At 36.0% G+C, this 27,699-nt stretch overlaps 5 protein-coding genes across 8 annotated transcripts; 3 read left to right on the top strand and 2 right to left on the bottom strand.

The window, feature by feature from the left end:
- The first annotated feature begins 1,464 nt into the window (after window positions 1-1,464).
- Window positions 1,465-15,700, top strand: LOC117896317 (proton-associated sugar transporter A). Its single transcript, XM_034804548.1, has 9 exons — window positions 1,465-1,800; window positions 2,315-2,577; window positions 2,872-3,219; window positions 3,271-3,500; window positions 3,556-3,980; window positions 4,035-4,209; window positions 4,272-4,516; window positions 9,006-9,012; window positions 15,687-15,700. The coding sequence occupies exons 1-7, from the start codon at window positions 1,616-1,618 to the stop codon at window positions 4,500-4,502; spliced, it is 1,857 nt and encodes a 618-aa protein (XP_034660439.1). The 5' UTR covers window positions 1,465-1,615; the 3' UTR covers window positions 4,503-4,516; window positions 9,006-9,012; window positions 15,687-15,700.
- Window positions 4,646-9,053, bottom strand: LOC117896316 (aminopeptidase N). Of its 2 annotated transcripts, none has more exons than XM_034804546.1 (13): window positions 8,960-9,053; window positions 8,366-8,439; window positions 8,033-8,286; window positions 7,705-7,981; window positions 7,456-7,535; window positions 7,215-7,395; window positions 7,008-7,153; window positions 6,804-6,954; window positions 6,050-6,744; window positions 5,801-5,984; window positions 5,548-5,741; window positions 5,180-5,494; window positions 4,646-5,078 (listed from the first exon to the last, which is right to left on the bottom strand). In XM_034804546.1, exons 2-13 carry the CDS (start codon window positions 8,426-8,428, stop codon window positions 4,829-4,831), a joined length of 2,790 nt encoding a protein of 929 aa, XP_034660437.1. In that variant the 5' UTR covers window positions 8,429-8,439; window positions 8,960-9,053; the 3' UTR covers window positions 4,646-4,828. The 2 variants fall into 2 exon arrangements, with proteins under 2 accessions (XP_034660437.1, XP_034660438.1); XM_034804547.1 differs by lacking the exon at window positions 8,960-9,053 and adding an exon at window positions 8,541-8,603.
- LOC117896032 lies at window positions 9,388-12,805 on the bottom strand. Its single transcript, XM_034804040.1, has 2 exons — window positions 12,728-12,805; window positions 9,388-12,656 (listed from the first exon to the last, which is right to left on the bottom strand). The coding sequence occupies exons 1-2, from the start codon at window positions 12,803-12,805 to the stop codon at window positions 9,651-9,653; spliced, it is 3,084 nt and encodes a 1,027-aa protein (XP_034659931.1). The 3' UTR covers window positions 9,388-9,650.
- Window positions 14,085-16,962, top strand: LOC117896318 (eukaryotic translation initiation factor 4B). 3 transcript variants are annotated; one of them, XM_034804549.1, is made up of 5 exons: window positions 14,085-14,228; window positions 14,526-15,674; window positions 15,778-15,832; window positions 16,248-16,365; window positions 16,839-16,962. In XM_034804549.1, exons 1-5 carry the CDS (start codon window positions 14,216-14,218, stop codon window positions 16,890-16,892), a joined length of 1,389 nt encoding a protein of 462 aa, XP_034660440.1. In that variant the 5' UTR covers window positions 14,085-14,215; the 3' UTR covers window positions 16,893-16,962. The 3 variants fall into 3 exon arrangements, 2 of the variants coding, with proteins under 2 accessions (XP_034660440.1, XP_034660441.1); XR_004649022.1 differs by lacking the exon at window positions 15,778-15,832; XM_034804550.1 differs by lacking the exon at window positions 14,526-15,674 and having other exon boundaries at window positions 14,126-14,228.
- An 826-nt stretch (window positions 16,963-17,788) lies between these two features.
- LOC117899682 (eIF-2-alpha kinase activator GCN1) lies at window positions 17,789-27,691 on the top strand. The gene is made up of 4 exons (XM_034809872.1): window positions 17,789-17,845; window positions 17,901-18,003; window positions 19,696-20,663; window positions 20,867-27,691. The coding sequence occupies exons 1-4, from the start codon at window positions 17,831-17,833 to the stop codon at window positions 27,683-27,685; spliced, it is 7,905 nt and encodes a 2,634-aa protein (XP_034665763.1). The 5' UTR covers window positions 17,789-17,830; the 3' UTR covers window positions 27,686-27,691.
- Window positions 27,692-27,699: the final 8 nt, after the last annotated feature.

The raw sequence follows: 27,699 nt of genomic DNA on the forward strand, positions 1-27,699 counted from the left end.
TACTTTACCTTAAACACTGTAATTAGATGATGGAATATTTCAGATTTGGATACTCGAGTTGAAGAACGCCTGAAGACATGTCACTTTTAGTAAATAAAGAAGCGATTGAGTCAAATAGACTACGTACAGTTGTTGATGGACTATCTAAATTGCTTAATATCGGGATGTGTCCAGACACAATGACCGAATGTGTAAGCCTTCTTGAATGTGGAGTTCATTCCCAATCTTTAGTTCAACTGATCATAGAATTAAAAGCTTTTACCATGTCACCCAATTAATTAGGCATTTGAATAGGTTGTTAGGTACAATATTATTCTTTAAAACATGGTTAAAATGCAGACGCATATCACATAAAATACCATAGTTCAAATGTTTCATCTAAACCATGTTTAAAAATGTCCACAATATTTGGGAAGCTTAGATAAATAAACAATATAACTTAAATGCAAACATAGATACTACTAGATAATATTAGTATTTACCTGCTGAAATTTGACTAAAATTAGAAGGAACACTAACTTAAGGAGCACTTCCCGCTCCTCTTCTGGGCACACTTCGGCTGTGGGCTTGTCTAAAAATTTGTAACCATGTCCATAACAAGCATAAATTAAATGAAGAAATCAATTATGCGCGATTCTCTCACCTTCTAAGAAGCAAAATAAAAAAAAGCTTCTCTTTAAAAAAACAACCAAAAATATATAACAATGCACACGTCACAAAAACATTATCCATACAAATAACGAGGAGGAACGTTGTGAGACACGTTTAAACGCATTACTGCTCTTATACCCGGTACTTCCGTGGGAGGAAGGGGGTGATATTACAGAAATGTGAATGCAAAACTTGGTTGCTCTAGCTCTTATAGTCTCTGAGAACTAGCCGCCAACAATACGGCCAGCAGACATGGCTATATCGACTCGGCTATTGATGCTGAAACGTTTCTTTCTGTGCGTTGCATATGTATGTACACATGTACTTTTCTTTCGAGCAGAAGTGAAATATACCCTATTTACTCTTCGAGTACCGGGTATAAAAATTTTTCGATTTTAAAAGTATATGAGTGGCTATATATAGATGAAAAATAGATTTATCCTATTTGCAGACGTACTCAATATACAACAATCGATCGAGCCGCTAAGGAGGAGTTCAGTCACAAACACCGTGACTCAAGAAAAGTGAATATATGGATGATATTACCACACCTGAGGAAACGAACGAACGAAGGGTATGAAACGCTTCGGTCCCCCTCGAACTAACCTTGCTTCACTGTTTTGTTTGACGATACTAATAGTTTGGAACGTTTTTCTTCCAAGCGCTAGTTGTTGTCTTTGTGTTTTGTATATATGTATGTATTTATGGTTCGTGGGTATACTGGAACAGCTCAAAGTTTTACAATGTTAACGCATGCTCGCTAAAATACGTTGGAAAGGTCACATTCGAATAAGAAAATTCCTCAGTCCCAATAAATTTGCTTGCAAGCGAGTGCACTTTTAGATTAACTGTCAACCGTGTTGGCTTCCTTGGCGTGTGATATTTTTGTTAAGAAATTCGTGAAACCATAAAAGATTTAAGGCCTGCATTCAAATTTTTGAAGTAACATAATCTTCCCTAAAATATGGAAAAGTTGCACCAGTATCAGGGCATCACTGGGCGCTTTCATCAATTAAGAGACAATATTAAAGAATTTTACCATGGCTTTGAAAGTGAGGAGTCGAATATACTACAAAGAGCTAAAGAAAGCGCATTGGGGCAGCTCAAAGGAAACACAAGTGCTAATAAGGATTACTCACACATATTTAGGTAATCAAATTAAATTACACAATCAAGGTTCTGTGTGGCTTAACATTATATCTGTTTTTATACATCCACAATTTTTAAGATAAAAGAAAACTAAAAACGCAGTGCAATAGAGAATGTCCACATCTATGAGATCCCGCAATATATATAATATGATCAGATTGGATCATTATTGTAGCAAGAATTAAGATATTCATTTGCAGTGGCTTAAATTTAAAAAAAAAATAAAAAGCTGACTTATGTATGTATGTATATTTGTATGTATTTACATACATTTATACTAACGAGTACCGGGTGTTAAAGTAGAGTCGCCTGTAAAGGCGACTCATAACGTTTCTCCTCGTTTTCATTTATATCATGTAATAATGCACTATTAAATTCATCTCCATAGAGCAACAAATATTTAAACTTATATTTTCATTTGAATCCACCACTCAGATTTGATATGAACATATTAAAAAACTTGCACTATGCATGCTATTTTAACTAATTTACCTTGAACTATTTTGTTTTCCAGATGCAAAACGCGTGCTGAGTTGATCCGTGTATCTGCTGCAGTAATGGGCATTGAGTTTTCGTACGCGGCAGAAACAGCATTTGTGTCTCCAACACTACTCAAAATCGGAGTTGAGCATCAGCACATGACATTGGTTTGGGCATTATCTCCCCTAGTTGGATTCTTTTTATGCCCAATATTGGGATCATTTTCTGACCGATGCAAGTTAAATATGGGACGAAGACGGCCATTTATATTACTGCTATCAATCGGAGTGGTTCTTGGTAATAATAATAAGTATTTCACACAACTAAGATTAAAGTATTAGGTTAATCAGGCAACGAAAACACTATGAAAGAGTACGAACGCAGATGAAGAGCCTTCATTCGAATACTCTCTGTCCCTTCTTCTCACTCGCTTAACAGAATTGTACCATACACTTTGGGAGATGGATGGCTAGCCAAGAGTAATGGAGCTCCGAATAAATATTCCTAGCTAATATCCACTTCTAACATTTATTATCTGTGTGCAAATGTTGTCTCCTAAAATTCATCTTACATACATATTTTCATTCCAAGGACTTCTTTTGGTGCCGAATGGTGAAAATTTGGGTTATTGGTTTGGCGACGAATATCACAGCCCGCCAAATGTAATTCCTGTAAGCAACGTTACCCAAAATGGAACTGAAACGATGCATGGCTCTTCAAAGAACTCCCATCCTTGGGGAATTTTCTTTACTGTTTTGGGAACCGTTTTACTTGACTTTGACGCAGATGCTTGTCAAAGTCCTTCAAGAGCGTATTTACTTGATGTCTGCGTGCCCGAGGATCATGCCAAGGGTCTCTCTACTTTCACTATTATGGCGGGACTGGGAGGATTTTTTGGCTATTCAATGGGAGGCCTTAACTGGGATGAAACAGAAATTGGTAAGCTTATTAAAACACTAAATACCTAAATTACAAATATAACTGATTCAGGGCGTCGATTGGGAGGACATGTCAAGGCTGTTTTCTCAATAATAACTTTTATATTTGTCGCTTGTGTTACATTAACAATTACCAGTTTTGCTGAAATACCCCTTTGGGCAATATCGAGTAACGAAAACAGGGATTATATGAAGGAAAAAGAACAGTCTGAAGTGCCACTTTCAACTTACGGCGCTCTTGACAATGAAGTATCTGTCTTGAATGATGAACATAAGAAACAGGTAAAATGTTTATTTTCATCACGTATTCAATGACAATGACAATTTTTATTTTAAGCTAACAACTGAATCTACAGAAGAACAAATCTCAGCAGTGCAGAATGTTGATGAAACTTCATTCATGGAAAATCCAGAATCTCTACCCGAAAAAACCGAAGTAGAGAATGTACAACCGATACAAAGCTCCGTACAAATAGAGTCATTGTCACATTATTTACTATCCATTGTATACATGCCACACTCCTTGCGAATGGTATGCCTCACGAATCTGTTTTGTTGGATGGCGCATGTTTGCTACTCCCTTTATTTTACTGATTTTGTGGGCGAAGCTATATTCAATGGTGACCCAAAGGCAACAGAAGGATCAGAACCTCAGATCCGTTATGAAGAGGGCATTCGTTTCGGATGTTGGGGAATGGCAATGTATTCACTGTCATGTGCTTGCTATTCCCTTGTTATAGACAAGCTTATTCAACGTTTTCGGTAATTTGCAATCATTTAAACCTCATTTAATTACTAATTCCAAAATTTGTTTAGTGCCAAGAATGTATACGTTGGAGGTCTTTGTTTCTATTGTACTGGAATGGCTTTGATGGCCTTGACTCGAGCCAAAAGTAGCGTCATCCTATTTAGCTGGACAGCGGGCGTTATGTATTCAACTCTCTTCACCATGCCATATTTACTTGTAGCACACTACCATTATTTGTCCACGGTGAGTATATATTTTATAATATATTTTATAATCGGAATATGCAAAATAACCATTGCTTTTAGTTTGAGTTAGATGAAAATGGACAAGCAAAACATGGCTCAGGCGTTAGAGGACTGGGCACTGATATTGCCATCATAAGTAGCATGGTATTCTTGGCCCAATTTATTTTATCTATTTGTATGGGTACAATTATTAAAATATCGGGTACTACAACCGCTGTTATTTATACCGCTAGCTTTTTGAGTCTCTGTGGGGCATTATCTGCCACAAAGATAATGTATTTGGACTTATAAGTGTCATATAAAATGTTTTATTTATTTGTGCTAAGATCCAATATGTTAAAAATTGTATATTATTAAGTTAAATGTAATAAATGTAATAAATTAAACATACATACATATATAAAGACTATACAAAAACGATTAAGGAATCCTCAGAGGGTGTGTGTGATGCGTTTGCCAAGACCTTGCCTGGGCTATGTACAAACTTTCCTTTTCTAAATATGAAATTGGGAGCTTATGTTTCAAAAAAAAAGAAATGGGTGTTAGTCCCCAAACGTGGTGCATATGCATACGAAAACCGTAATTCAAAAATAATACACTTATATTTTTGGAAATATTTAATTTGATGTTGTTGTTTTTGATAAGTAGGTTTCCAGCCATTCTTCAATAACTGGCAGATTTTGATCACTCCACTGCGCTTCCTCTTTTATATTTCGAAGGGACTTTTCAATAATATGCTGTGCACTTCCGAATTCTCCACGATGTTGATCGTAGAAGTCCTTCACCATATTATATCCCTCTTTAGTTGCAAACATTCCAGTTGCTGAACCGATTAATTTATCCCAAAGATTAGTATTATTTTGAAACCTAGAAAGAAATATTAAATAAATACATTAGATTTTTGGTTATTTTAGTTGCTTATAATTTATAATTCACTTATAGCATTTAAGTTAATGAATCTTTCTTACCTTTCTTGAATTAAAGTCCAATGCTTAGACACAAATTTCAATAATGATGTATATCCAACAGATCCGCCGGTTAAAGTATTTAAAATTAATAATATGTCGTTCTCAGTAAAATTCGAACTAGATTCTAATAGAACCAACTCTAGTAGATGATTAATCTTTTCTTGCTCCGATGGGCAGCCAACTAACATTTTCAAGAGAAAAGTTCGTTCACTTTGTGGACGTGACTTTGGGAACTGGCTTAAATGTTTCAACCCAAGTTTCCATTCATCCATCGACCCCCATTTGAAAACAGGACAAATGTATTCCTTGGGAATGCTGAAATGAAGTATTATATAGATAATTTACTATGATTATTCAATTTTACCAACCGATCAAAAGATGTGTCAGGCTCATTTAACCACAATTCAAATGATTTTTGTGCTTCTGCAATACATGGTTGATAGCCTGAACGACACAAGAAAGTCTTCGCCAATTTCCGCATCTCTGTCACAGAATGATCTTCATTTTCACTTTCAGGACCCAGCTCCTCATATAAAGGAGCTAGAAGAATTGTGGTATATTGCTGAAAATGTGAATGTAATGTTTTATTTTTTATTTCTGTATTTTTTCCCACGTACTTACCTCGAATTTTTTATGAACTTCCGACATGTCGATATACCGGCCAAAATGGTCTATAAATGTAAAAACAGGACTCCAAACAATATGATTGCGCTCATATCTCATGAATAAAGTCATATCGAAAGCCGTTGCAAAACTTAGTTCGCCTGCATAAGCTAGATTCCAGGCGTCATGTAGCAATTTGGCCCTATAAAATATTTATTTAATTCATACACATAGCAAATTCATACATTTTGAGCTTCTACTACTTACCTGGTATAAGTGGGTATTGCAGACCTGCCGTTTGCAGTTTGCAAGAAATTTGACAACATATTCCAATTTTGTTGATCATAGTTGACGGGAAACGGACCAATTTCTTCTTTATTTATAATAATAAATTGATTGCTTTTAGGCAGATTGGCTATGTTTATTTGTCTAGTCCCATTCATCCACACATAAGAAGTATAATTCGACAAGTTTATAGAGTCCGGAGTACTAACTAAAATTGGAATCCACCATAGCATTTTATCCTTCTCGGGTACGTCATGAGGCCTTTCCCTTAGGTATAATTTTTGATCTATGGTCGCAGTGGCTTTGTCATAATCTCTATTGACAGTTATAAGCGGTAAGCGATTTTGATTGATCCACGATTTGGCAATATCTGATACATTGAAGTGACTGTCAAGTGTTCCATCCTTAATTGCTTGGTTGGACAGTGCAACCCAAAGGTCGTCCCCAGTGAAAGTTTTATATTTATGATTTAAAATAAAACTGCGCAGGCCATTTTGAAATGTGAACTTGCCCAATGTAAAGTTCAGCATTCGAAAAACAAGTTCTGTCTTGAACGATTCGGTTTCTTGTTTCATTTTCGTAATCCGTGAATGAGGATATCTTTTGCTTAGTTCATAGTACAATGAGTAAAGAATTGTCATGGGATATTTTCCATTAAATTCCACACCGCCATCCATCTACGTCCATAGATCTTAAATTAGTTTAAGGTACATACATACTTTGAATGCTAACTTACCGTCATAACAAATTCTGCTGCTAGAAAACTGGTCAAAGCTTTGTTTATATTTGCCTCACTCCACCATTCGGGGGTAATCCACGAACCAATCCACTGACTTAAAAGCTCGCGCGCCAACACAAAGTTCCCCTTCTTCAAAATTTCAGTGTCTCTAAATGAAAAAGATTAATATTGTATCCAATTGACTTTACACACAAATGTTACCTCATGATCAGTATGCCCCAAATTCCTATAGAATCTGCGGTTGGTAGATCGGGAATTGCAAGCACATCGATTTTAGGCAATGGAATTGTTAAGTTAAAATAATCTTTAATAGTTTCATAGGTTAAATATAACTTTTCGTGAATTTCCTATAAAAAAATAACCAAAACGACGTTTTTTATGGTATAATTTAGATTAAGAACAGCTCACCTTAAAGTCAGCGTCTAATTGGTTACTCCAAATATTAATAGTTGGAGAAGAAAGATTATAGGTTTCGTTTATAGGTTCATTATTCCACTGTTGAAGTTTGGATACTACAAATCCGAACGTAAATGTAGACATTGGCGGTGTTGTATCAAAATAATCCAACATGTAGTTGCTTAATAAAGGGCTTTAATAAAAACAAATAAAAGGCTTTATTATTTTATTAATTCTTTTTTATTATACTTACTGTGGATCAGTTCGAAGCAACGGTGTATTAAAAATAGTTGTAAAATCTTTAGGTCTGGCGATTGATACGGTAAATGGAACCTGTTTCAAAGTAAAATAAGTTTTTGTTTATGTATAAAATGTATTTATGTATAAGTACTTAGTATTTAGTACTTGCACAAGTTTTGGTAAATGTTCGAAAAGGCTAAACAAATATACAAAACGAGGTGGAACGTTGTGAGTCACTGCCGGAACATAGCCGAACACTCACCTTAAACCCAGGCTCATCAAAGCAAGGAAACAACCGACGTGCATTGTTTGGTTTTAAATTTGTAGCCAAATAAATTTCCTGGTCAAGAGAGGTAGAATTCGTATAATGTCCTCTGAATAGTCCATCTGCAGTTTCCCAAATATTTCCCTCGAATGGTATTTCCAGCATACATTCAGAGTCTTTTTTAACCAACTCTTTTAAATGTAAAACATAAATAGACTTTCGTGGAAGTCGTCCGCCTCGCAAAATGGTAATATCCTCGAACGTTGTCAGGTTGCTAAAATTAAAATAAAGTGTATACACAAAAATAAATTTTTTAAATATTCACCCAACATCTGTTGTCATTTGTTTTAGTTTAATTTTTTTATCTTCTAAAGTCAAGTCAAAGTGAGCATGTAAAGAGATTTTCTTTAAATCGTTAATCCAACGCAAATGTATTTTTATGTAGCCGGTAAAAGTTTGTTCTTCTATGTTGGGTTCAATTTGTACTTCATAACTGAGTGGAACGATTTCCTTTGGTAAGCGATCCTCTGAAATCCCCATGTAAAGGGAAGAGACATCTATATCTCTTTTAACAGTTGCCTGAAAAGGAGAAACATGAATGATATAGACTTAAACAAATTTAAATGGATAACAATTTTAGTTCTTTTATAAATCTTACCTTTATTTGAATTGCACAAAATAGCAAAATCACGCAAATGTAAATCCCTTTAATGTTGGTCATAGCTAAATATGCTAAAGAGAAACATAAGTAAAAACAGCATTAAATCATAATTACTTGTTTAAAGCATCAAAGATAACTTACGTCTCGACAAGAATGAATATGAAAGAGATACCTTTGAGAGTTGCGAGATCGGCCATTTTGATTTCGAGTTAGGGCATTGGTTCGGATTGAAGATGAGGCATATAGGCATGATGCTTTTTGTGCTTCGTAATGATAAATGGTGTGATGCATACGTTGAACGAGGCGCAATTGGCGGATGACTGGACAAAAGTCTAATGGAGGATACATAGTATGAAGGGGTCTGTAGAGTAATAGTAAAATTGATCATGTCATTCATGGTAGAGAGTGGAAAAAATCGAGAACTTCATCTAAGAAAATTGGACAGCACTTTATAATTAAATTTTTTATTAAAGCTGCGGAGTACATTTATGCGAAGCACACTTATTCTTTCTTGTTTTCGACGTTGAGCAAGGTAGTCACATATTTTAAAGATACATTTTTACACATTTTCCCATCCCATTTTGCACTTACTTGCACAAAAGTTTATGTGTATATTAAATGTTTCTCGAAATTCAAGAATAGCAGTTCCGGATAATTTGGAAGCGTTATCATTACTAAATATATTACTCAACAGTTGAAGATTTCGTGGTTGTGATAAACATACATACATGTACACAAACCGTGCACAGTAGGTAACAATAGACCAATTTATTTTAATAATTTCAGTTCAACGGTATATTCTGAATTCTTTTACATATTATTATAATAGTATCATGATGAAAAATGTATTTATTGGGTTGCAAACCACATCATATTTTTTTTAAACATATATATGTATATATTTATCCGAATTAATAGTATTTATCAGGAAGCCACCAGCTTTCACATGATGTGAAGTTGATATCACGCTCTTATCTTACAAGGGACTATTTTTACAAATCTATAAAAAAAAGAAGTGGAACGTTGTGGGTCACGTTCTTTAATTTCATAAATTTAATCCGCCATTATTTCATAGTTATTTTAAATTGTGGCTTTTAAATCTTATGTAATATAAAATATGTTGTTTAAAATGATTTATAGTTGTTATTATATTTATACATGCATAACTTGACGGAATAATATTGGAGCGAAACTTATGGCACTACCCTGAGTCTCTTTCTCTTTAAATCCTTTAAATGGTTCTCTTGTTATTATTCAATTTTCTGTTTTCAAGCATTTTCATTTATTTTTGCCGCAAAAAATACAATGTTATAGCTGTGATAATAATACAACATACGCCCACCAAAGATAGTGAGGCTAACACTGTTATGATATCCAAAGAACCATCCTGTATTTTCCTTGAGACTTGTGAGCCTTTTGAGCCTACAACATAGGCAAATGGTGTTAAGTGTGTTAAAAGACAAATCACTATATCTTCGCTTATTTCCGAATTGTTGGACATTGTTATACCATCGGTAGCCCAATCACCATAGTTCCAGTAGTGACAATACTGCTCTGAATCACTTTTTTGATCAGTGTGTGGCCTTCGTAGGATAAGCGGCAGTGCCTCAGGCAGAATGGTATTGTAACCAGGTATGGATATTGACACGACACGACTCGTTACAGCTTTTTCAACATTATTCTGCTGAAAAAGATTGTCGTTTGAGTGTATTTTGATGACAACTATTGGAGGGGTTTTATTTATTTGATTAAAAATGGTTGAAAAAGTGTTGAGACGATTTAAGAGAGTGTCTGGTACATACGTGGCAAGTAGTAAATTTGAGTCATTGATAAAGTCCTGAATATCATGATTGGATTGCAAAAATCGGAAATGCTCATTGCAAAACTCACCCTTTAACATTTGTGGAGCTTCAGCATTTCTATCATTATTAAAAAATGCTATCCCAGATACATTTGAAACTATGGGATTAATATAAAAGTATAAGAAACTACGGGAGGCTTGTACGTATACACCAATGTCAACGTAGTCGAAAACTTCAAAATCAAACTTAGATTCAATATCTTCTTCAACGAAGCTGTTTTGGTCGAAATATTTTAAGACTGAACAAGCATCAATGGAATTTTCAAACGTTTCTAAGAATTTGCTGGTTGAATTTAGTTCTGCGGACAAACTAAGTATGTCTTTATCTAAATCTGTAAAGAAATTGTAGATTTCTATAATTTCATCAAATAAATTTTTCCATTTTGTTGAGTTTTGAGCGACATCTAAAACTAACCCATTAGAAGAGAATATATTTGGAATGGTAAGATTCTGGAGAGAGACTTGAACAATGTTAGATATTAAGTATACATCGCCCGGCCCAATTTTCTTTTCGTTGTCTTTAATTAGGCTTTTCATTTCTTTTAAAACTCTTTCTGGTGTTATTTCTCCCATGAGCATTTTCTCCAGCTCATATAAAATTTGAGTAATTTCTTGAGCATTTTGACAACTGATGGATTGTGTTAATGGTTCCCAATGTGCCCCGTGTACAAAGTCTCCTGAGCATAGTCTCGTATATGGAATACCATTACTTTGAAGGCATAAAGTCTGTGCCGTTCCTTTTTCTCCCCTACGAACCTGCATCCATTGACTTTCCATTAAGTTTTGTGACGAAAAAACTTCGGGGAAACAGTATTCTGTGCTACGTATTACATTGATGAAGTTAGTATTGATATTTACCAGTTTTTTGTACACAAGAAAACTGGAAAACGTTTCGTGATTAACTTTTAAACCATTTTTAAGGGTGTCTTCGGCATTTAACTCCTTTCCACTCTTAATAGAGACCATTACATGAGCCCAACAAACCATTGAGAGCTCTGACACTCTCTCAATATTCATAATACGAAGATTGTGCATAACAAGATCATTAAGACTATCTATCGCGCTTTTGAGTAACAGATTTTGTACTATCTTACCAATTTGTTCTGGGCTTTTGTTGATGCTGGTACATATATTAACAACAATTTCATTATTCTGATAAATACATGAGATATCTAACCGCGTGGCAAAGGCATGCCCGCGCATCTTCTTAAACGCTATCAACCGTTTAGTGGATACCCACTGAAAATTAAAAATTGTATGACCTTCACACCAATACTCTCCAGGACCATCTTCAACTAATATTAGTTTAAAAATTGAACGAGTTTTTAATTCATTTTCCCATATAAGAACTATGGAAGTTTTTTTTATAAGTTCATAGCCTGCATTAGTAAAACATTGAACACCAATGTCGTTGTATCCATTAGTCCATAGGTAATTGCGGTGGTAAATCACTAGTATTAACTCTCTTAAGCTTTCATCGAACTTCAATTTCATTAGGAATGGCGATGATGGTTCTATAACCTGCTTACTCAATACTGGAAACCAGTGTGAGTTTTCATAAGCAACTTTTGTGTCTTCATGTTTATTCATTATTACCATATATTTATCAGAAAAACTATCAACAAAGCTATCAACTTTAAAAAAAAAGTTATCTTTTTCTTGAGGAATCATTTCTTGTAGTACCATTCTAATCAAGTTCCGTTTTTCAAAGTATTCACTGATGTGCACTTGATTTTGGTCTTTTTCCTTCCAATTGATACCGTAGCATTCATTTGGCTGATAGCTTAAAGCACCAAAACCTTCTGGGCATCCTGAATTAGATGAAAGACTACGTTTAAAAACACAGACCGAGTGCAAATGTATGTTGCAATCACTCAATTCAATTGTTAATCTATCGGTACTGTGCCTTAAGCAGTGAAGATCAGATTTGAAATCAGCTACTGGTATGTCTTCGTCAATGACTCTCCGCCACCGTTCTCCTGGCAAATTGATCATGAATGGCATAAACGAACTGTTTCGCTTTATTGGCAACCAATATTCATTAATCCTCTTTTCTTTTAAAAACATCATAATTGTAGTCATTTCAGATGATGATAGATCCAGCGGTATTATTATATTTGAACCGTAGCAGAAGGTTTCATTATACGCTTCCGGCAAAGTTGAAATTTTTAAACAAATCGGGTCATCATCATTTTGTTGAATTTCAAAGAGGTCATCCGGACAAAACACATTTTTATTTGTTTTCTCGATGCACTCTACTGCTTTTGGAAGCCAATGACCAGAGTTGGTATCGCACTCGCGTATTAACAGTTGACCATCTTTTTCCCAGCAAAGAACGCCCTCAGACGTTGTGTAACGCAACCCCTTATATTTCCAATTTGCCAATCCTTCATTTGTTTTAGTGGTGTTGTCGTCACAGATGTGTAACTAAACGAACACAATAAGCGGAATCATTTTCAAAAGCATCTTAGTATGGTTTTGTATAGCATTTTCCTCACCGAGTTAGTTTGAGTAAAATTAAAACTTATGCACCATAAATAATACAAGAAAATTGATCTTCTTAGAAAATATAACATGATTTTTAACTGTTGAAAACACAACAAGCGATATCTTTGCCTTAAAATGAATGTATGTATCTAGCAAAAAAAAATTTTCACTCCTTATCTTTAATAAGATAATCATCTCAAAATTGATATCTCTGTTGTGAAAGTGAAATACAACGAAAGTCGAAAATTAAATACTCTTTTGGTGAAGCGATCTCTACTGACCTTATACATATGTTTAACTGTCAATTATATGTTGTTAAAATTAGAACCATATATGATTGGACCAAATTCATCAGAAATTTATAGAATTTGAAGCACAGTTGTGGGTGTGGGTGGGTTGGTTGGTTGGCTACTTGAAGGATAACTTGTGCATCTGCTTGGAGAGCACGAGCTCCTAAGCTTAGCGCACGGTGCTAATGATAGAGGCAGAGTTCGCAGCGACCGACGTCGTCCTTGTCGCAGCACTTGGTGCTGCCCTGCTTGCAGATGCTCCTCAACATGTGCGACTTTTCGTAGCTTATGTTCCAGTCATTGAAGTGAATGAATTCGCCGTCAACCGGCAGCCGGGGCACAGCGCAATCTTTGTCCATTTTCGTTAGCTGCATCAAATCCTAAATTGTATATCAAACAAAAAAAAATGGTAGAAAAAACCGGGTTTGAATTTGTAGCCGCGAAACGCACTTCTGTATTTGTCCCGTGCGAATCGCTTGGTTTTTTGCAAACATCTCAAAACCGAATGGTTGACCAAAATCAACCCTGGCACCAGTTATAGAGGTCGTCCACAGGTTTGTCATAATGGTGAAGTAAATATCTTATATTTATAAGATATATTTTAATTCCAAAAGAGGAGGCAAGGACCTGGAGACCGATACAAAATCGATATCAATAGTTGGCATGGGTTACAAATGTCGTTTGTTCCTAATTAATATAGATTTAGTTTTGCTTCGGAAGCATATAATGCGATTGTCAAAACGATGGAATATTTAATACAAATATTTGAATTTTCATGAGAAAGATAAATTTTTTTAAGACAAATATGGCAAAACAAAATGGGATTGAAACCCTATCGATATCAATAAATTACAAAATATTCCAGTATATTAAGAAACTATTTTCGCAAAACGCTTACACCAAAGTCTCAAAGAAAATTTGGCACTTGAAACACATTTATCAATATATAAATATTCAGCCACTAACATATTTGATGCTACACACTTGAAAAGCATTTTTTAGTAGGAGGTAGAACAACAGTGAAGACACCATTACCGAGTTCCATCTCTTACATTTAAAATCAACCCAACATTTGACGCTATCTTGACATATCGGCCATACATATCGAACCAATAACATTAGCTCGTTAACGATATTCAGAAATTGTCATATTCATATGCATACGTAGAACACCTCAAAATTTAAGTTTGTTTGGAATTTTCAGTCAAAATGGCTTCCGCAGGTTTGAAAATCAATTTTTTCATTATATTAGTATCCGTTGAGTATTCAATGTGTTAGTTGTTTATATTGGAGTGGTTTTATATTTTACTAGTAGAAAGTTGTATGTCTAGCATCCGCGTGGTTTTATGTCAGACACGTAATACAAGCATATGAACACAGATACATATGCATATATTTTAAATATTTTATTACTAATATCCACCAGTGCATTTATTTCATAATGTCTGGTATGTTAGAGTATTAATTTTAATTTCAAGTGTATTTGCCACCAAATAAAGTGAATTCTTTTATTCCTTAGGAAAAAAGGGTAAAAAGAACAAGGGAACAGTAATTTCTCTGCAATCGTTTCTTTCTAATGGTGACACACCATCTGGAACAACGCAAGTTTCGAAAAAAATAAGAAACTTGGATGGCGATGATAGTGATGACGGGAGTAGCACATTACCTTCAGTTTATCAGCTGCCCACTGCGCCCCGAGCAAATCGGATATTTGATGATAATTCCATTCCGCACAGGCCTCCTTTCATAGCTTACATCAATAACTTGCCTTTTGATGCGAACGAAGACGACCTCTATGAATTTTTTGGGTCTATAAACTTGATTTCGTTGAGATTACCAAGGGAAGATGGTGAAAACGGACGTTCCCGTGGTTTCGGCTATGTGGAATTGGAAAGCAGGGACGATTTAATTCATGTTCTCAGCTTGCCAGACCCATCCATCAAAGGACGTCGCATTCGTATTGAGCTGTCGAATGAAAATGACCAACAAAACCGTCAAAAATCGAATCGTCGCTTTGAAGGGTTTGGTAATAGCAGTGACAATAGAGACTCGGTGAATTGGAGGCGGGATAGTCAAAATAATGGCAGTAGTTCTGGTGGATATGCTGCGAATTTTGACAGAAGCTTTAATCGGGAAAGGAAACCTATAAGTGAACGAGAAGATTCTAACACCCCTGGATCTTGGCGCACAAGCGTAAGACCTCAATCCAATGATTATTCGCCTCCGCGGAGAGACTATGATCAAAGTAATGATAAATATCGAGATGGTCGCGGAAAAAATATTGAACGTTATGTACCAGATGACGATTCTAAACAAGAAGAAAGACCAAAGCTGAACTTGAAACCTCGAACGCTACCGTTGCCAGATATAAAGACAAATCCAGATTTGGAAGATGTTGCTGAGGTCAATGAAACAAATGTTTCTAAGCAGGGCGTAACACCATCCGTAAATGTGTTTGGATCAGCTAAGCCTGTAGATACAGCTTCTAGAGAATTAGAGATCGAAGAAAGATTAGCATACGCTCGGAGGCAAGACAAGATTCGACAGGAAGAAGAGCATTTAACTGAAAAACTGTCAGAAGTTCAAATAGATAAAAATGAAAATGAGAGTATCAATCCAGCTGTCAATTGGCGCCAAAATCAAGAGAGCAGCGACGATAACAAACAAGGTAAATACTCAGTTTAATGACGAAAACATTTGAAATAATTATAATTTTTTAAATATGTATAGTAACACACAAACTCTTATATTTTAAAACATTTTTTTAATAGATGATAGACGTCGTGATGATGTTAATAGGTCCAACAAAGCTCGTGACCATGACAGGTGAAAATAAATATTAACATAATACAAAAAATTGTGATTATTTAAATAGTGTATCAAATCTGCATTAATGCCAAATGCGATATGATTATCATGTCAACCCTTTAAATAAAATGTCTGGGAGATTGCCTTCGGCTCGTGTTGCTGATAATTTGGCTCGCTTTGCATCTTACGGCGTTTCAGAATGACGAAGTTCATTTGCTGTGGCTACCCCTCAAATGCGTCTCACAACGTTCCTCCTCGTTTTTTTAGTTTGCCTTTTGCATTTACGTTCTCTTGCGGAAACAACTGATTTTGGAATCCTAAAAAGTAAAGTTAGATCGATTCTCGCTTTGTTACCCCCGGAACGAATTTTAGGCACATCCTTAAATTTTGTGTTACATTTGTCTAACATTTTCCAAAATTATGCTTTTCCTAGATCTGAAAATGTAAAAGGAAAAACCGGCTCCAACGACGAGGGAAAGTACAAAGAGGATAACAAAAACACACGCAATGACCGGGAACTTCCCAAGTATCATCCTGACCAGACTGGACCAGTAAGTAAACTAGCCCCTTTTACACTTTTTAAGGTTAATTAAAGCCGGTACTCAACAAGTACAGAGATATATTAAATTCATGCAACTGTGCCAGAATGTATTTTCGACCCTACAAAGTATATATTTTTCATCAGCATTAAACGCCTAGTCTAGACAATTCTCTGACCATCCTGCTGCTATATACGATGGAAGATATCTTTTTATTATTAATTTGATCCCTTGAAATTGCGACTGTGAGAGCACTTCGACCGGGGTACCACAAGTACCGATATTGGTACCGGAATTGGATAGCTTCTTTTAGGGTCGTCTATAAAGCCGCTCGAGGCCATACATATGTACGTAGCTGGGCGTGGATCGGATCTTCACAGGCTGCTTTTTTTTCCTTTTTCTAAACTATTTTTTTCACTTTTACTCTAGAAATGTATTGTATTTATATTCGATCTTTAATCAGAAATTATTTATTTTTGTTTCAGGTTTTGCAATCTTCCAACAAATATTCTGGACTTGACGACGAAGGATCTGAATAAATAAAAACCTAATGTATGCTTCTTATAAAAGATTAAATGAATTCAAATAAAGAAATTAAATATACCTTAATTGTTACTACATATCTTTATTTTGTTTCCTCACGGAAACAAACCGAATTTTGTCGCTATTCTTAGCTTATATGTCTGGACGTTGATATGCATTGACTGCAAATGGGCCATGCGACAATTATAAACGCAGCCCTGCTGCAGCCCAACCGACCGAGAGGCGCTGGCGCATGGCGCGTTTAACCCAACCGATCGAGAACATTCTGGAAAGAGAACTTGTAGACAAATATTAGTGAAAAATTAGAACTATCTAAATGGTTAACAATTTTTATTTATAAACTATGGTTATATAAAAAGTGGTCTGAAATGTCGTTTCTTATTGCTTCAGTCTTCAAACTAATACCACTTCTAATTACAAGGGTCCAAACGCTTCAAGAACTTTGCAGTTCTAGGATAAATTGTAGCTTGCATTTTAAAACATCCTACACATTTTTCTCCACCGCTGATAAAAGAATCAAGTCTCTTTCTGTTAGTTGTCACGTCTTTTTATTCATGATTTATGATTTGATTTACAAAAGTTGTTTGGCTTTCATCAGCTGTTCTCAAGACGTACGTCTGCCAATGTGATCGCATTTTCTGATTCACTGCGATAGCAGACACACTGGGCGCTTGAAAAGGCTAAAAGTTTACTCATTTTAACTAGTTTTAACTTTAAAATTTAGATCAACTTTCACCAGCTGTTTTTTATGGAGGGTGGGTATCGGTGTTCCATATCTGGACAAAATTCTCACTGTGTTCCGTGTTAAACATTTTTAGCGTGAGAGTACCAACATTCATGGTTTTAAAATATCGAAAGTAATTTAGTATCGATACATTTCTATAATATCGAACCTAAAACACCCATCTTTATATTGATACACGTTTTGGCGAATATGGTGGATGCACAGGTTAGTAAATGAAACTTTATAAGTATATTTTAAATGACATTTTGTAATGTTGCAGTTGTCTAGTGCCTTGAGGGATTTGCCCAACAGGGTATTAAACGCTTCCGTGGAAGAGCGGCAGATATTGTTTCAGAATGTTTCTGCTGTTCTGGAAAACCCGGGTAAGCGCTTTTTGCAGTGTCGAAATACATGTCTGACCCACGTATCCATATAAAGAAAGTATATTTGTTCATAATATGAACATAAATATATATATAAAACAAAAGAAATCGATGCAAAATAAAATTAAAAGAAATATAATTACATATGTATCTACAACTATTTTCAAACCCCTTAAGAACAGCCAACTAGCCAAGTACTCGAATCTTAAAGTGGCCGTGCATGAAGAACAAAACACATATTTTACATAATAAACATAACAAGTATTGTTTGCAAGAGTAACTGTGTGTGGAGACATTTTTGAGAATGTGACTAGTGAGTTCAAATAGAACATGTTTTGGATTAATCGACCTTGCGAAAAAGAAATGTCCCAATAATTTATTAAGAAGAAGTGTTTTTGCCTTAGTTAATTTGTATAAGAATTTCATAAAAGAAACAAAAACTTCTTATGAAAAGATAGTGAATATGTTGTTCTTTGATATAAAATTAACTTTTTCTGTTTACGTTAACTTAAACATATGTATGCACGTAGGTGTTCAAACATTGGTGATAAGAGTGTACGAAGATGTGTGCCTACTGTATATAAATGAACATCAATAGCCAAGGCGACATAAATATGTAGCTACATGTGTACATGTGATTGTCTGTTGGCCTATCCGTCTGTCCTCCTTGTTCATGCCTAGTTATCACAGACTGCATCCAGACTGCAGTTATGCAGTCAAGCCCCCTTCCGGCTCCACAAAGTACGTAAATCTGTGGCATTCGCAATTTTGAAGATGCGATAAAACTAAAACTAAACTCGCAGTTTAGAAAAGGGCCAATTGTTAATGTAATCTATCGAATGTTTTTTAATATAACTTTCAAGATTACAGTTCTGCAACTTATTTACATACAAAATTCAAGTGTGGAACGTGCTTTAATCAATTCTTAGCTTAAATATGTTCTGGATGGGCATATTTAGCCTCGTCAAAATTGTCCTGATGAATATACACAAAACAACAGCATTTTGTATTGTATATAAGGCGACATCATTGTTTTATTTGATTGATTTGTGCCAAATATTGGGCCATGTAGAAAAATTGTTATAAGTAAAGTTAGAAAATATAACACACATGTACATGACTTAGTACCGGGTATAAAATTTTGTGATTCGTACGACCGCGTCTCAGAACGTTCCTCCTCGTTTAAATGAAGTTTGACAGGTCTTTTTAGTCTCCGCGGTGCTGGATACCCGGCTTTAAATATAATTAACGAGTACTTTAGTGAAGGGATCGGACGGCCTAATATATTGTGCACGAGATTACAGTGGTTTTTTTGTTTTCATGGTTAGGGTTATATTAGTTGAGTGATTTATATTGTTTTGAAGGAACATTTTCCGAATATTATTTTATTTCATTCAAGAAATAAATTCAAACCCAATTTGTTTGAAATAATACAACTAACAAAACTGCAATATAAACGCTGGAATCATTAAATCCTGGAAGTTCACCCCACTAGCTTAGTTTTGAACCGTTAGCCAGTTGGAATTTTGTTTGCGAAAATTTTTATGCGGAATTGCTTTCCGCTGATTAACATTCCGCGTGCGATTTCCGTGGCACCTCTGCATGTTTGATTCCTAGAAATATTTGATTGTTACATATATTTATCAAGCCAATAAAACACTTTCTAAAACTATTACATTTTGTATCTTCAAGGGATTAATTCAACGATAATTCGAGGCATATGTAAAGTGATTGCTACAACGATAAGCAAGTACAAAGATCATCGATCACAACTCATCGTTCGGAGCCTTGTAGCTGATCTTGCCACTATTCATCATGATTTAACAGTAGAACATATGTTAAATGTATTTAAAACCCTTTTGTTCAAGGAGTTTACTGCTGTTTCGCCACAAAAATCTTGTAAGTCGGCTGTTGTCGCATTGGGATGGATTTCTGTAATATTAAAGCTCGCAAATCGAGACTCAAATATTTATAGAACCGAAAAAACAAGATTATTTGAGTATCAGACATTGCTATATCAAATCACTTTATTGGGGCCACATCAACGATTTGCCGACGCAGGTACTAAAATAATATTTGATTTATGGAATGATAGTGAAACCACATATGATGAAACTCTGGCCACAATATTTCAAATGGAGTCAAATACAAATGTGACCATTATGATAATGATTATGATCAAATTTGAAGCCAAAAGAGATAAATCCATTATAATGAGATCACATAAAGAAAAAGTTCTTGAATATTTTGTGAAGAGCATGATTTCCTGCAAGCAGAAGCCAGAAAAGTCGTTTATTATGGCCTGTCGTCCTCTATTGGAATCAACTGCAGAATCTGAGTTTGATTCTCATATATATCCTCCTTTAAAAAGGGCAATGTTACGAAGCCCTGAAAATACTCTTGAAAGTATTGGACTAATTTTTGACATGGTTAATATCGATTGTAGTCGGTATGCCTCTGAAATTGGAAAAGCTTTAATAAAGAACTTATATAGCAAAGGCGACAATGCACGACGCGAATCGCTTGAATCGTTGAAACTACTTTCGCAAAAATGCTCTGATGGCACTATTATCAAGGAACTATTGGAAGAGATTTTTTCGGTGTTAAACGGTTCTGACGGTAAAATAAATGTAGTCGAATACCGGCTAAATTTATTACAGGTAAATATATTTTTTCTTAATCTGAAACATTTACCATTATTACATTTGATCTGTTGTTTTTAAGGAGCTTAAGTTTGAAAAATGAAGTTAGTGACTTAAAAACAGGGTACACTTTATTCTTCGGATATACATACATATATATTCGAATATATTCTTATTCTAATAGAATACTATTATGCTAACATTTGTATTCTTTATTTCAGGGAGCCGGCTTTTTAAGTTTTAACAATATAAGCCAGGACCAATATTCAAACGTTTTAGATAAAGCAGTGAACCTGTTTTGGAAGGCTTTGGAATGTGAGACGCAGGATAAAGTAATTTGCTGTACTTTAGAAATGTTTGCTCTATGGACTCAAAAGTTACGTAATGAGCTTCCAAGTGTTATTATTGAAATCTTTAAAACTGGCATTCATCAAAAAAACACAAATCAAGTCATACGACAAAGTTATCTGGAATGGCTTCTTCTATCTATTCAAAATACTACGGCTAACAATCATAATTCCATTGTACCAGATCTTATTTCTTTGTACACTAAAGCCTTAGCTAATGCATCCCAAATAAGTAACGCATCAGAAGCAGCCTGTATTGCCTGTATTCTTTTGATATTGGAGAAGCCATCCGAGAACTACTGCTACTTTTGGTCAACGGTTTTCGATATGAACAAACAGTATTTCTTCAATGAGAAGTTTATTGCAACAGCGCCAACTGAGACGCTGTGTCATATTTCGTTAATGGCGAAAACGCTGCTGTTTTCATATTCCGAAAAAATTAAGTGCCAGTTTGGGCCATTAGTTAGGACGTTAGTTTATAACTTGTGTAGCACTTCGCTTAAAGTGAGAAATTTTACAATAGTTCAAGTAACGGAAATCATTAGAGCCCCTGGAGGTGTCGACTTTGTGAAATTAGCTCTCTCTGAATTTGGTAAACGCATTAATACAGTAAACATTCAAAATGATGGCGAGACTTGTATTGATCAGTTTGGAATCCCAACACAAGCTTACGTAGATACATTGAAAGTTTTGACGGACTTACAGAATATTAGTTATGAAGACTCTGTCGAGGTTGCCATGCAATTACTTGTTATTGCCCATCATCCAGCAATCGTAATGAATAATTCAATATTTTGGGAATCCACCATACTTAATAATTTTCAGCTCAAGCCAGAAAATTTAATTTCATGTAAGAAAGATGAAATTGTTGATGAATATATAGATAACTTTAAAGTTTCTGCGTCCCACGAAAATACCATATCAACTTTGGTTCGCCTTAGTCCTGAACTTATTGTTCCCATAATTATAGCGCATTTTAAGAGGTATCTTCTTGATCCGGAAAATTATGATGTGACTAATGATGAATACTTAACATATATGACACCAGATGGAGAATTATATGATAAAACTGTAATACCACATGCAGACTCACAATATGCTACTACTCGTGTCAAACGCGAAAATAAAGTCTACAGCCATAAGGAACAGTTGGAAGAGATTGAACTTCGTCGCGAAATTGATGAGAAGCGACAAAAAGAGGGTAAATCAAAGACAACTAAACTCACCCAAAAGCAAGAGGAGCAAATTAAAAATCAAACAGAAAAGGAACTACGTATCAAGTTACGTATTAAAGATTTAAAGGAAAAACTGCTTTGTAAAATATGTTTACTTAAAGCGTCAATTTATGGAAATGAAAAGCATGTAGCTCTATATTTTTATACTTTTTTAAATGATATCTTAAAAGCCACGGGAAGCCCACTTAGCGCGGAAGCTCTGACTGAACTTTATATTTCCTTGCACACTATTTGTTTCAAGAATCAGCCAAATCTAGCTCAGAATATTGCGATTGCGACAGTTAAACTTCAGAAACCTTCGTGCAACCTAAAAGATGAATATAATTCTATAAATATACACGAATCTATGCAAGATATTATAACTTCTCTGGAAGACCATACAAATTCGAAGCATTTGGATTCTTCATCATTTTCATATGCATTTGAATTTCTTCGGCGAGCATTAATATTTTTGAAGTGCGACTCAAGTAACAAACTCATTTCTGTTGCCATACAAATTATCGGTCTTCACGCGCAAGTACGAGATGAGACTTCAGATTGTAAGGCTAAGTTTTTGCCTAGACTGGGTATGTTTGAAATATTACTCAATATTTTCCCAAATAACAAAGTTCAAGCCCAAGCGGCCAGCGCTATATTAGAAGTTGCCAAGTCTTCAAGCGGAGGTATCTTTTGTGCTAGCCCAGATAACCATATTATTATGGTATTTTTAGAGGCCTTGCAATGTAACATAGACTCTGTAAGAAACGTCGCATTGCGTGCCCTGAAAATAATGATAGAAGCCATTGTTAACCATTTAAAAGTTCAAAATGACCTCCAACAAGCAATTATTGTCAGGCTTTGGATTGCAAAATTCGATGTAGCAGATGAAAATAGGGATCTGGCTGTTAGTGTCTGGGATATGTCCAATTTACCTCTCCCAGGGTTTAACGAAATTGTATCTAATATCACACACTCTGAACTGTGTATCCAAAAGTCAGCGGCAGAATCATTGATACCCCTTATCAAGACTGACGAAACTTTAGTTAAAAACGGAATACAAAAATTATTAGACATTTACAATGAAAAGCTTTCACTTATACCTCCTGTAGTGGATCAATTTGACCGTGAAATCGAGCCAGCTACAGACCAATGGAAACCACGAAGAGGTGTTGCGTTTGCATTTGCCCAAATGGCTCCATATTTATCTGTTGAAGACATCAATTTCATTATGCATTTCATGGTTTCCCAGGGTCTTGGAGATCGTGAGGATATCGTACACAAGGAAATGTTAGCTGCGGCATTAAAGATAGTTGACATCCACGGTAAAGAGACAATTGTGAGCCTTTTACCTGTATTTGAAGAATTTCTTGATAAAGCACCGAAATCCCAGAGCTATGACAACATTCGTCAAGCTGTCGTAATCTTAATGGGATCCCTAGCTCGGCACTTGGAAAAGGACGATAAGCGAATTGATCCAATTGTCAAACGGTTACTTACTGCACTGTCAACTCCCTCCCAACAAGTACAAGAAGCGGTTTCAAATTGTTTACCTCATCTAATCCCATCCGTCAAAGATGAAGCTCCAAATATGATTAAAAAACTTCTACATTCGCTTGCAAAGTCTGACAAATATGGTGAAAGACGTGGTGCAGCGTATGGTATCGCCGGAATTGTGAAAGGACTCGGAATTTTATCACTAAAGCAACTGGACATAATGTCTAAACTAACAGCTTATATTCAAGAGAAAAAAAATTACAGATCCCGAGAAGGAGCTTTGTTTGCTTTTGAAGTATTATGTACGACACTTGGTCGCTTGTTTGAGCCGTATATTGTCCATGTTTTGCCACACTTGTTGCAGTGCTTCGGCGATTCTTCCCAATATGTCAGACAAGCGGCGGATGACACTGCTAAAGTAGTGATGGGAAAGCTGTCAGCACATGGCGTTAAACTAGTACTTCCGTCTCTTTTAGATGCTCTTGACGAAGACTCCTGGAGAACAAAGACAGCATCTGTTGAGTTATTGGGTGCAATGGCATTTTGTGCTCCGAAACAGCTCTCATCTTGTTTGCCCAGTATAGTCCCAAAGCTAATAGAAGTGCTGGGTGACTCCCATACAAAAGTACAAGAGTCCGGTGCGGAAGCTCTTAAAGTAATAGGATCGGTTATTAAAAATCCTGAAATTCAAGAAATTGTTCCGATTCTATTGATGGCCTTGGAGGACCCTTCTAATAATACTTCTGCATGCTTGCAATGCTTACTCAAGACTAAGTTCGTGCATTTCATTGATGCCCCCTCATTGGCCCTTATTATGCCTGTTGTTCAAAGAGCTTTTATGGACCGATCCACTGAAACAAGAAAAATGGCAGCTCAAATTATTGGCAATATGTATTCGCTTACAGATCAAAAAGATTTGGCACCATATCTACCAAGTATCATTCCTGGCCTGAAATCATCTTTGTTAGATCCCGTTCCGGAAGTGAGAGCAGTCTCTGCTCGAGCGCTTGGTGCCATGGTTAAGGGCATGGGCGAAACTTCATTTGAAAATCTATTACCATGGTTAATGCAAACTTTAACATCAGAGTCAAGTAGTGTGGATCGTAGTGGTGCAGCACAAGGACTATCTGAAGTAGTTGGTGGGCTTGGTGTCGAAAAGATGCACAAACTTATGCCAGAAATTATATCCACTGCAGAAAGAGTTGATATTGCTCCACACGTTAAGGATGGATATATAATGATGTTTATATATATGCCTGGCGCGTTTCCTGAGGAATTTACACCCTATATCGGACAAATAATCAATCCAATTCTAAAAGCATTAGCTGATGAGAGTGAATATGTGCGTGAGACAGCACTAAAAGCAGGCCAGCGAATTGTCAATCTATATGCAGAAACAGCTGTAGCGCTCCTTCTCCCCGAGCTTGAAAAGGGGCTATTTGATGATAACTGGCGAATCCGATTTAGCTCAGTTCAATTATTAGGAGATTTACTGTATCGCATATCCGGCGTGTCTGGAAAAATGACTACCGAAACTGCCAGCGAAGATGACAATTTCGGAACTGAACATTCACACAAAGCTATAATTCGATTCTTGGGCGATGAGCGGCGTAATCGAGTATTGTCTGGACTCTATATGGGACGCAGCGATGTTTCCTTAATGGTTCGGCAAGCTGCATTGCATGTGTGGAAAATAGTTGTAACGAATACTCCAAGAACACTTCGTGAGATTCTTCCTACATTATTTGGTTTACTATTAGGGTGTTTAGCAAGCACTAGTTATGACAAACGACAAGTAGCTGCTCGAACACTAGGAGATTTGGTTAGAAAACTTGGCGAAAGAGTTTTACCTGAAATCATACCAATTCTTGAAAATGGATTAAACTCTGATCACCCGGATCAACGGCAGGGTGTCTGTATTGGCTTATCGGAAATAATGGCATCCACATCTAAGGAAATGGTGCTTACATTTGTGAACAGCTTGGTCCCAACAGTACGTAAAGCCTTGTCCGATCCTCTACCAGAAGTTCGAGAAGCAGCAGCAAAAACATTTGAATCTTTGCATAGCACAGTTGGATCCCGAGCTCTAGATGATATTTTGCCTTTCATGCTTGAAAATTTATCCAATCCAGATCCTCAAATTGCGGAGAATACTTTAGATGGACTGCGTCAAGTTATGTCCATTAAATCAAGAGTAGTACTACCTTACCTAGTGCCCCAACTAACTTCTCCTCCAGTTAATACAAAAGCTTTATCGATTCTTGTATCTGTAGCTGGTGACGCATTAACGAAATACTTGCCCAAAATATTATCAGCACTATTAGATGCCCTTTCAGAATCGTATGGTTCTGCACATGAACAACAAGAATTGGATTATTGTCAAACCGTCATATTATCAGTAACGGATGAAGTTGGTATAAGAACAATAATGGATACCTTACTGATTTCAGCAAACTCGGATGATCTGTGTACTCGAAAGTCCTCGGCTAGTTTGCTTTCTGCATTCTGCATTCACTCACCTGGAGACTATTCACAATACATTCCCCAACTCTTGCGATGCCTACTTAGGCTAATGGCTGATCACGATAAAGACATTTTACAAAAGTCATGGGAAGCTTTAAATGCTGTAATTAAGGGACTTAATTCGGCACAACAAATAGCTCACGTATCTGATGTTCGCCAAGCAGTTCGCTTCGCTGCAAGTGAATTAAAAGAGCCTGAGTTACCAGGATTTTGTTTGCCTAAAGGCATAACGCCTTTGCTGCCTGTTTTCCGAGAAGCGATTTTAAATGGCTTACCAGAAGAAAAAGAAAATGCAGCCCAAGGGCTGGGTGAAGTTATTTACCTTACTAGTGCACAGTCCCTGCAACCATCTGTGGTGCATATAACCGGTCCATTGATTCGAATCCTGGGTGATCGTTTTAATGCTGCGGTCAAGGCGGCAGTTTTAGAAACATTAGCCATTTTGTTGCACAAAGTCGGAGTTATATTAAAACAGTTCTTACCACAGCTTCAGACCACTTTCCTTAAAGCTTTGCACGACCAAAACAGAAACGTAAGGATGAAAGCTGGCAAGGCTCTATCGGAGCTAGTGGCAATCCACTCTAGAGCAGATCCTTTGTTCAACGAAATTCACAATGGGATTAAAAATACCGATGATTCTGCTGTCAGGGAAACAATGTTGTATGCTCTTCGTAATATTGTGAGTCCGTCTGGCGACAAAATGTCTGAGCCAATAAGAAAACAAGTATTTGGCACCTTACTAACCATGGTTGGACATCAAGAAGATCTTACTCGAAATGCGGTTTGCGGGTGCTTAGGAGCTATGATCAAGTATATGCCGGCTGCACAAATTGACGATATATTCAATAATTCAATACTTACAAACAGCACAGACGATATGTTAATTAAGCATGGGCACACAGTTATCTTGTTTGTTGCTTTGAAGGAATGCCCCAATGAAGTTCTCACATCAAACTTGAATGAAAAAATAAAGAAAAATATTCTGGCTAATATTGTGTCAGAGAAAGTTCCAATTGCTAGCAATGCTATAAGAGCTGCCACTTATCTTTTGGAGAACACTCTTGTTAACAAAAGTGAGCTTCCTACCACCATCGTAGTGGCACTAGCTAGAGCTATGAATCATTCTAGTAATGACGTGAAGCAATTGGTCGCTAAAAGTTGTACACACCTTTCAAAAAATTTAACAGCAGATCAAATTGGGGTAGACCTTTTGAAATATTTGGTTCCTATGCTGGTAAATGGCACGAAAGAAAAAAATGGCTACGTCAAATCTAACTCAGAGTTGGCGCTTATTTCTATTCTAAGACTAAGGACCGACGACACAACTTATTCAAGAATATCAGAAATCTTAGAATCGGGAGCTAGAGATTCATTAAGCGAAGTTGTAACAAAAGTTTTAAAACGGGCTGCTGCGCAGTCGGTAGTCAAGGAGGAAGACTTAGACGACACCTTGCAGACATAATTTAAAAGTAAATC

This window comes from Drosophila subobscura, chromosome O (assembly GCF_008121235.1).
Source record: "Drosophila subobscura isolate 14011-0131.10 chromosome O, UCBerk_Dsub_1.0, whole genome shotgun sequence".
Lineage (NCBI taxonomy): Eukaryota > Metazoa > Arthropoda > Insecta > Diptera > Drosophilidae > Drosophila > Drosophila subobscura.

Coding starts and splice junctions, on each gene's coding strand:
- LOC117896032 (XM_034804040.1), bottom strand. CDS start 12,805: ATGTTATATTTTCTAAGAAGATCAATTTTCTTGTATTATTTATGGTGC. Junction 12,657..12,727: donor ATTTTACTCAAACTAACTCG/GTGAGGAAAATG, acceptor GTGTTCGTTTAG/TTACACATCTGTGACGACAA.
- LOC117896317 (XM_034804548.1), top strand. CDS start 1,616: ATGGAAAAGTTGCACCAGTATCAGGGCATCACTGGGCGCTTTCATCAA. Junction 3,220..3,270: donor CTGGGATGAAACAGAAATTG/GTAAGCTTATTA, acceptor TAACTGATTCAG/GGCGTCGATTGGGAGGACAT. Junction 3,981..4,034: donor AAGCTTATTCAACGTTTTCG/GTAATTTGCAAT, acceptor AAATTTGTTTAG/TGCCAAGAATGTATACGTTG.
- LOC117896318 (XM_034804549.1), top strand. Junction 15,675..15,777: donor CAGCGACGATAACAAACAAG/GTAAATACTCAG, acceptor TTTTTTTAATAG/ATGATAGACGTCGTGATGAT. Junction 15,833..16,247: donor AAAGCTCGTGACCATGACAG/GTGAAAATAAAT, acceptor TGCTTTTCCTAG/ATCTGAAAATGTAAAAGGAA.
- LOC117899682 (XM_034809872.1), top strand. Junction 18,004..19,695: donor TGCTGTTCTGGAAAACCCGG/GTAAGCGCTTTT, acceptor TGTATCTTCAAG/GGATTAATTCAACGATAATT. Junction 20,664..20,866: donor ACCGGCTAAATTTATTACAG/GTAAATATATTT, acceptor TCTTTATTTCAG/GGAGCCGGCTTTTTAAGTTT.
- LOC117896316 (XM_034804547.1), bottom strand. CDS start 8,565: ATGGCCGATCTCGCAACTCTCAAAG. Junction 8,440..8,540: donor CGATCTCGCAACTCTCAAAG/GTATCTCTTTCA, acceptor GTTTCTCTTTAG/CATATTTAGCTATGACCAAC. Junction 7,982..8,032: donor CAAATGACAACAGATGTTGG/GTGAATATTTAA, acceptor TTTTAATTTTAG/CAACCTGACAACGTTCGAGG.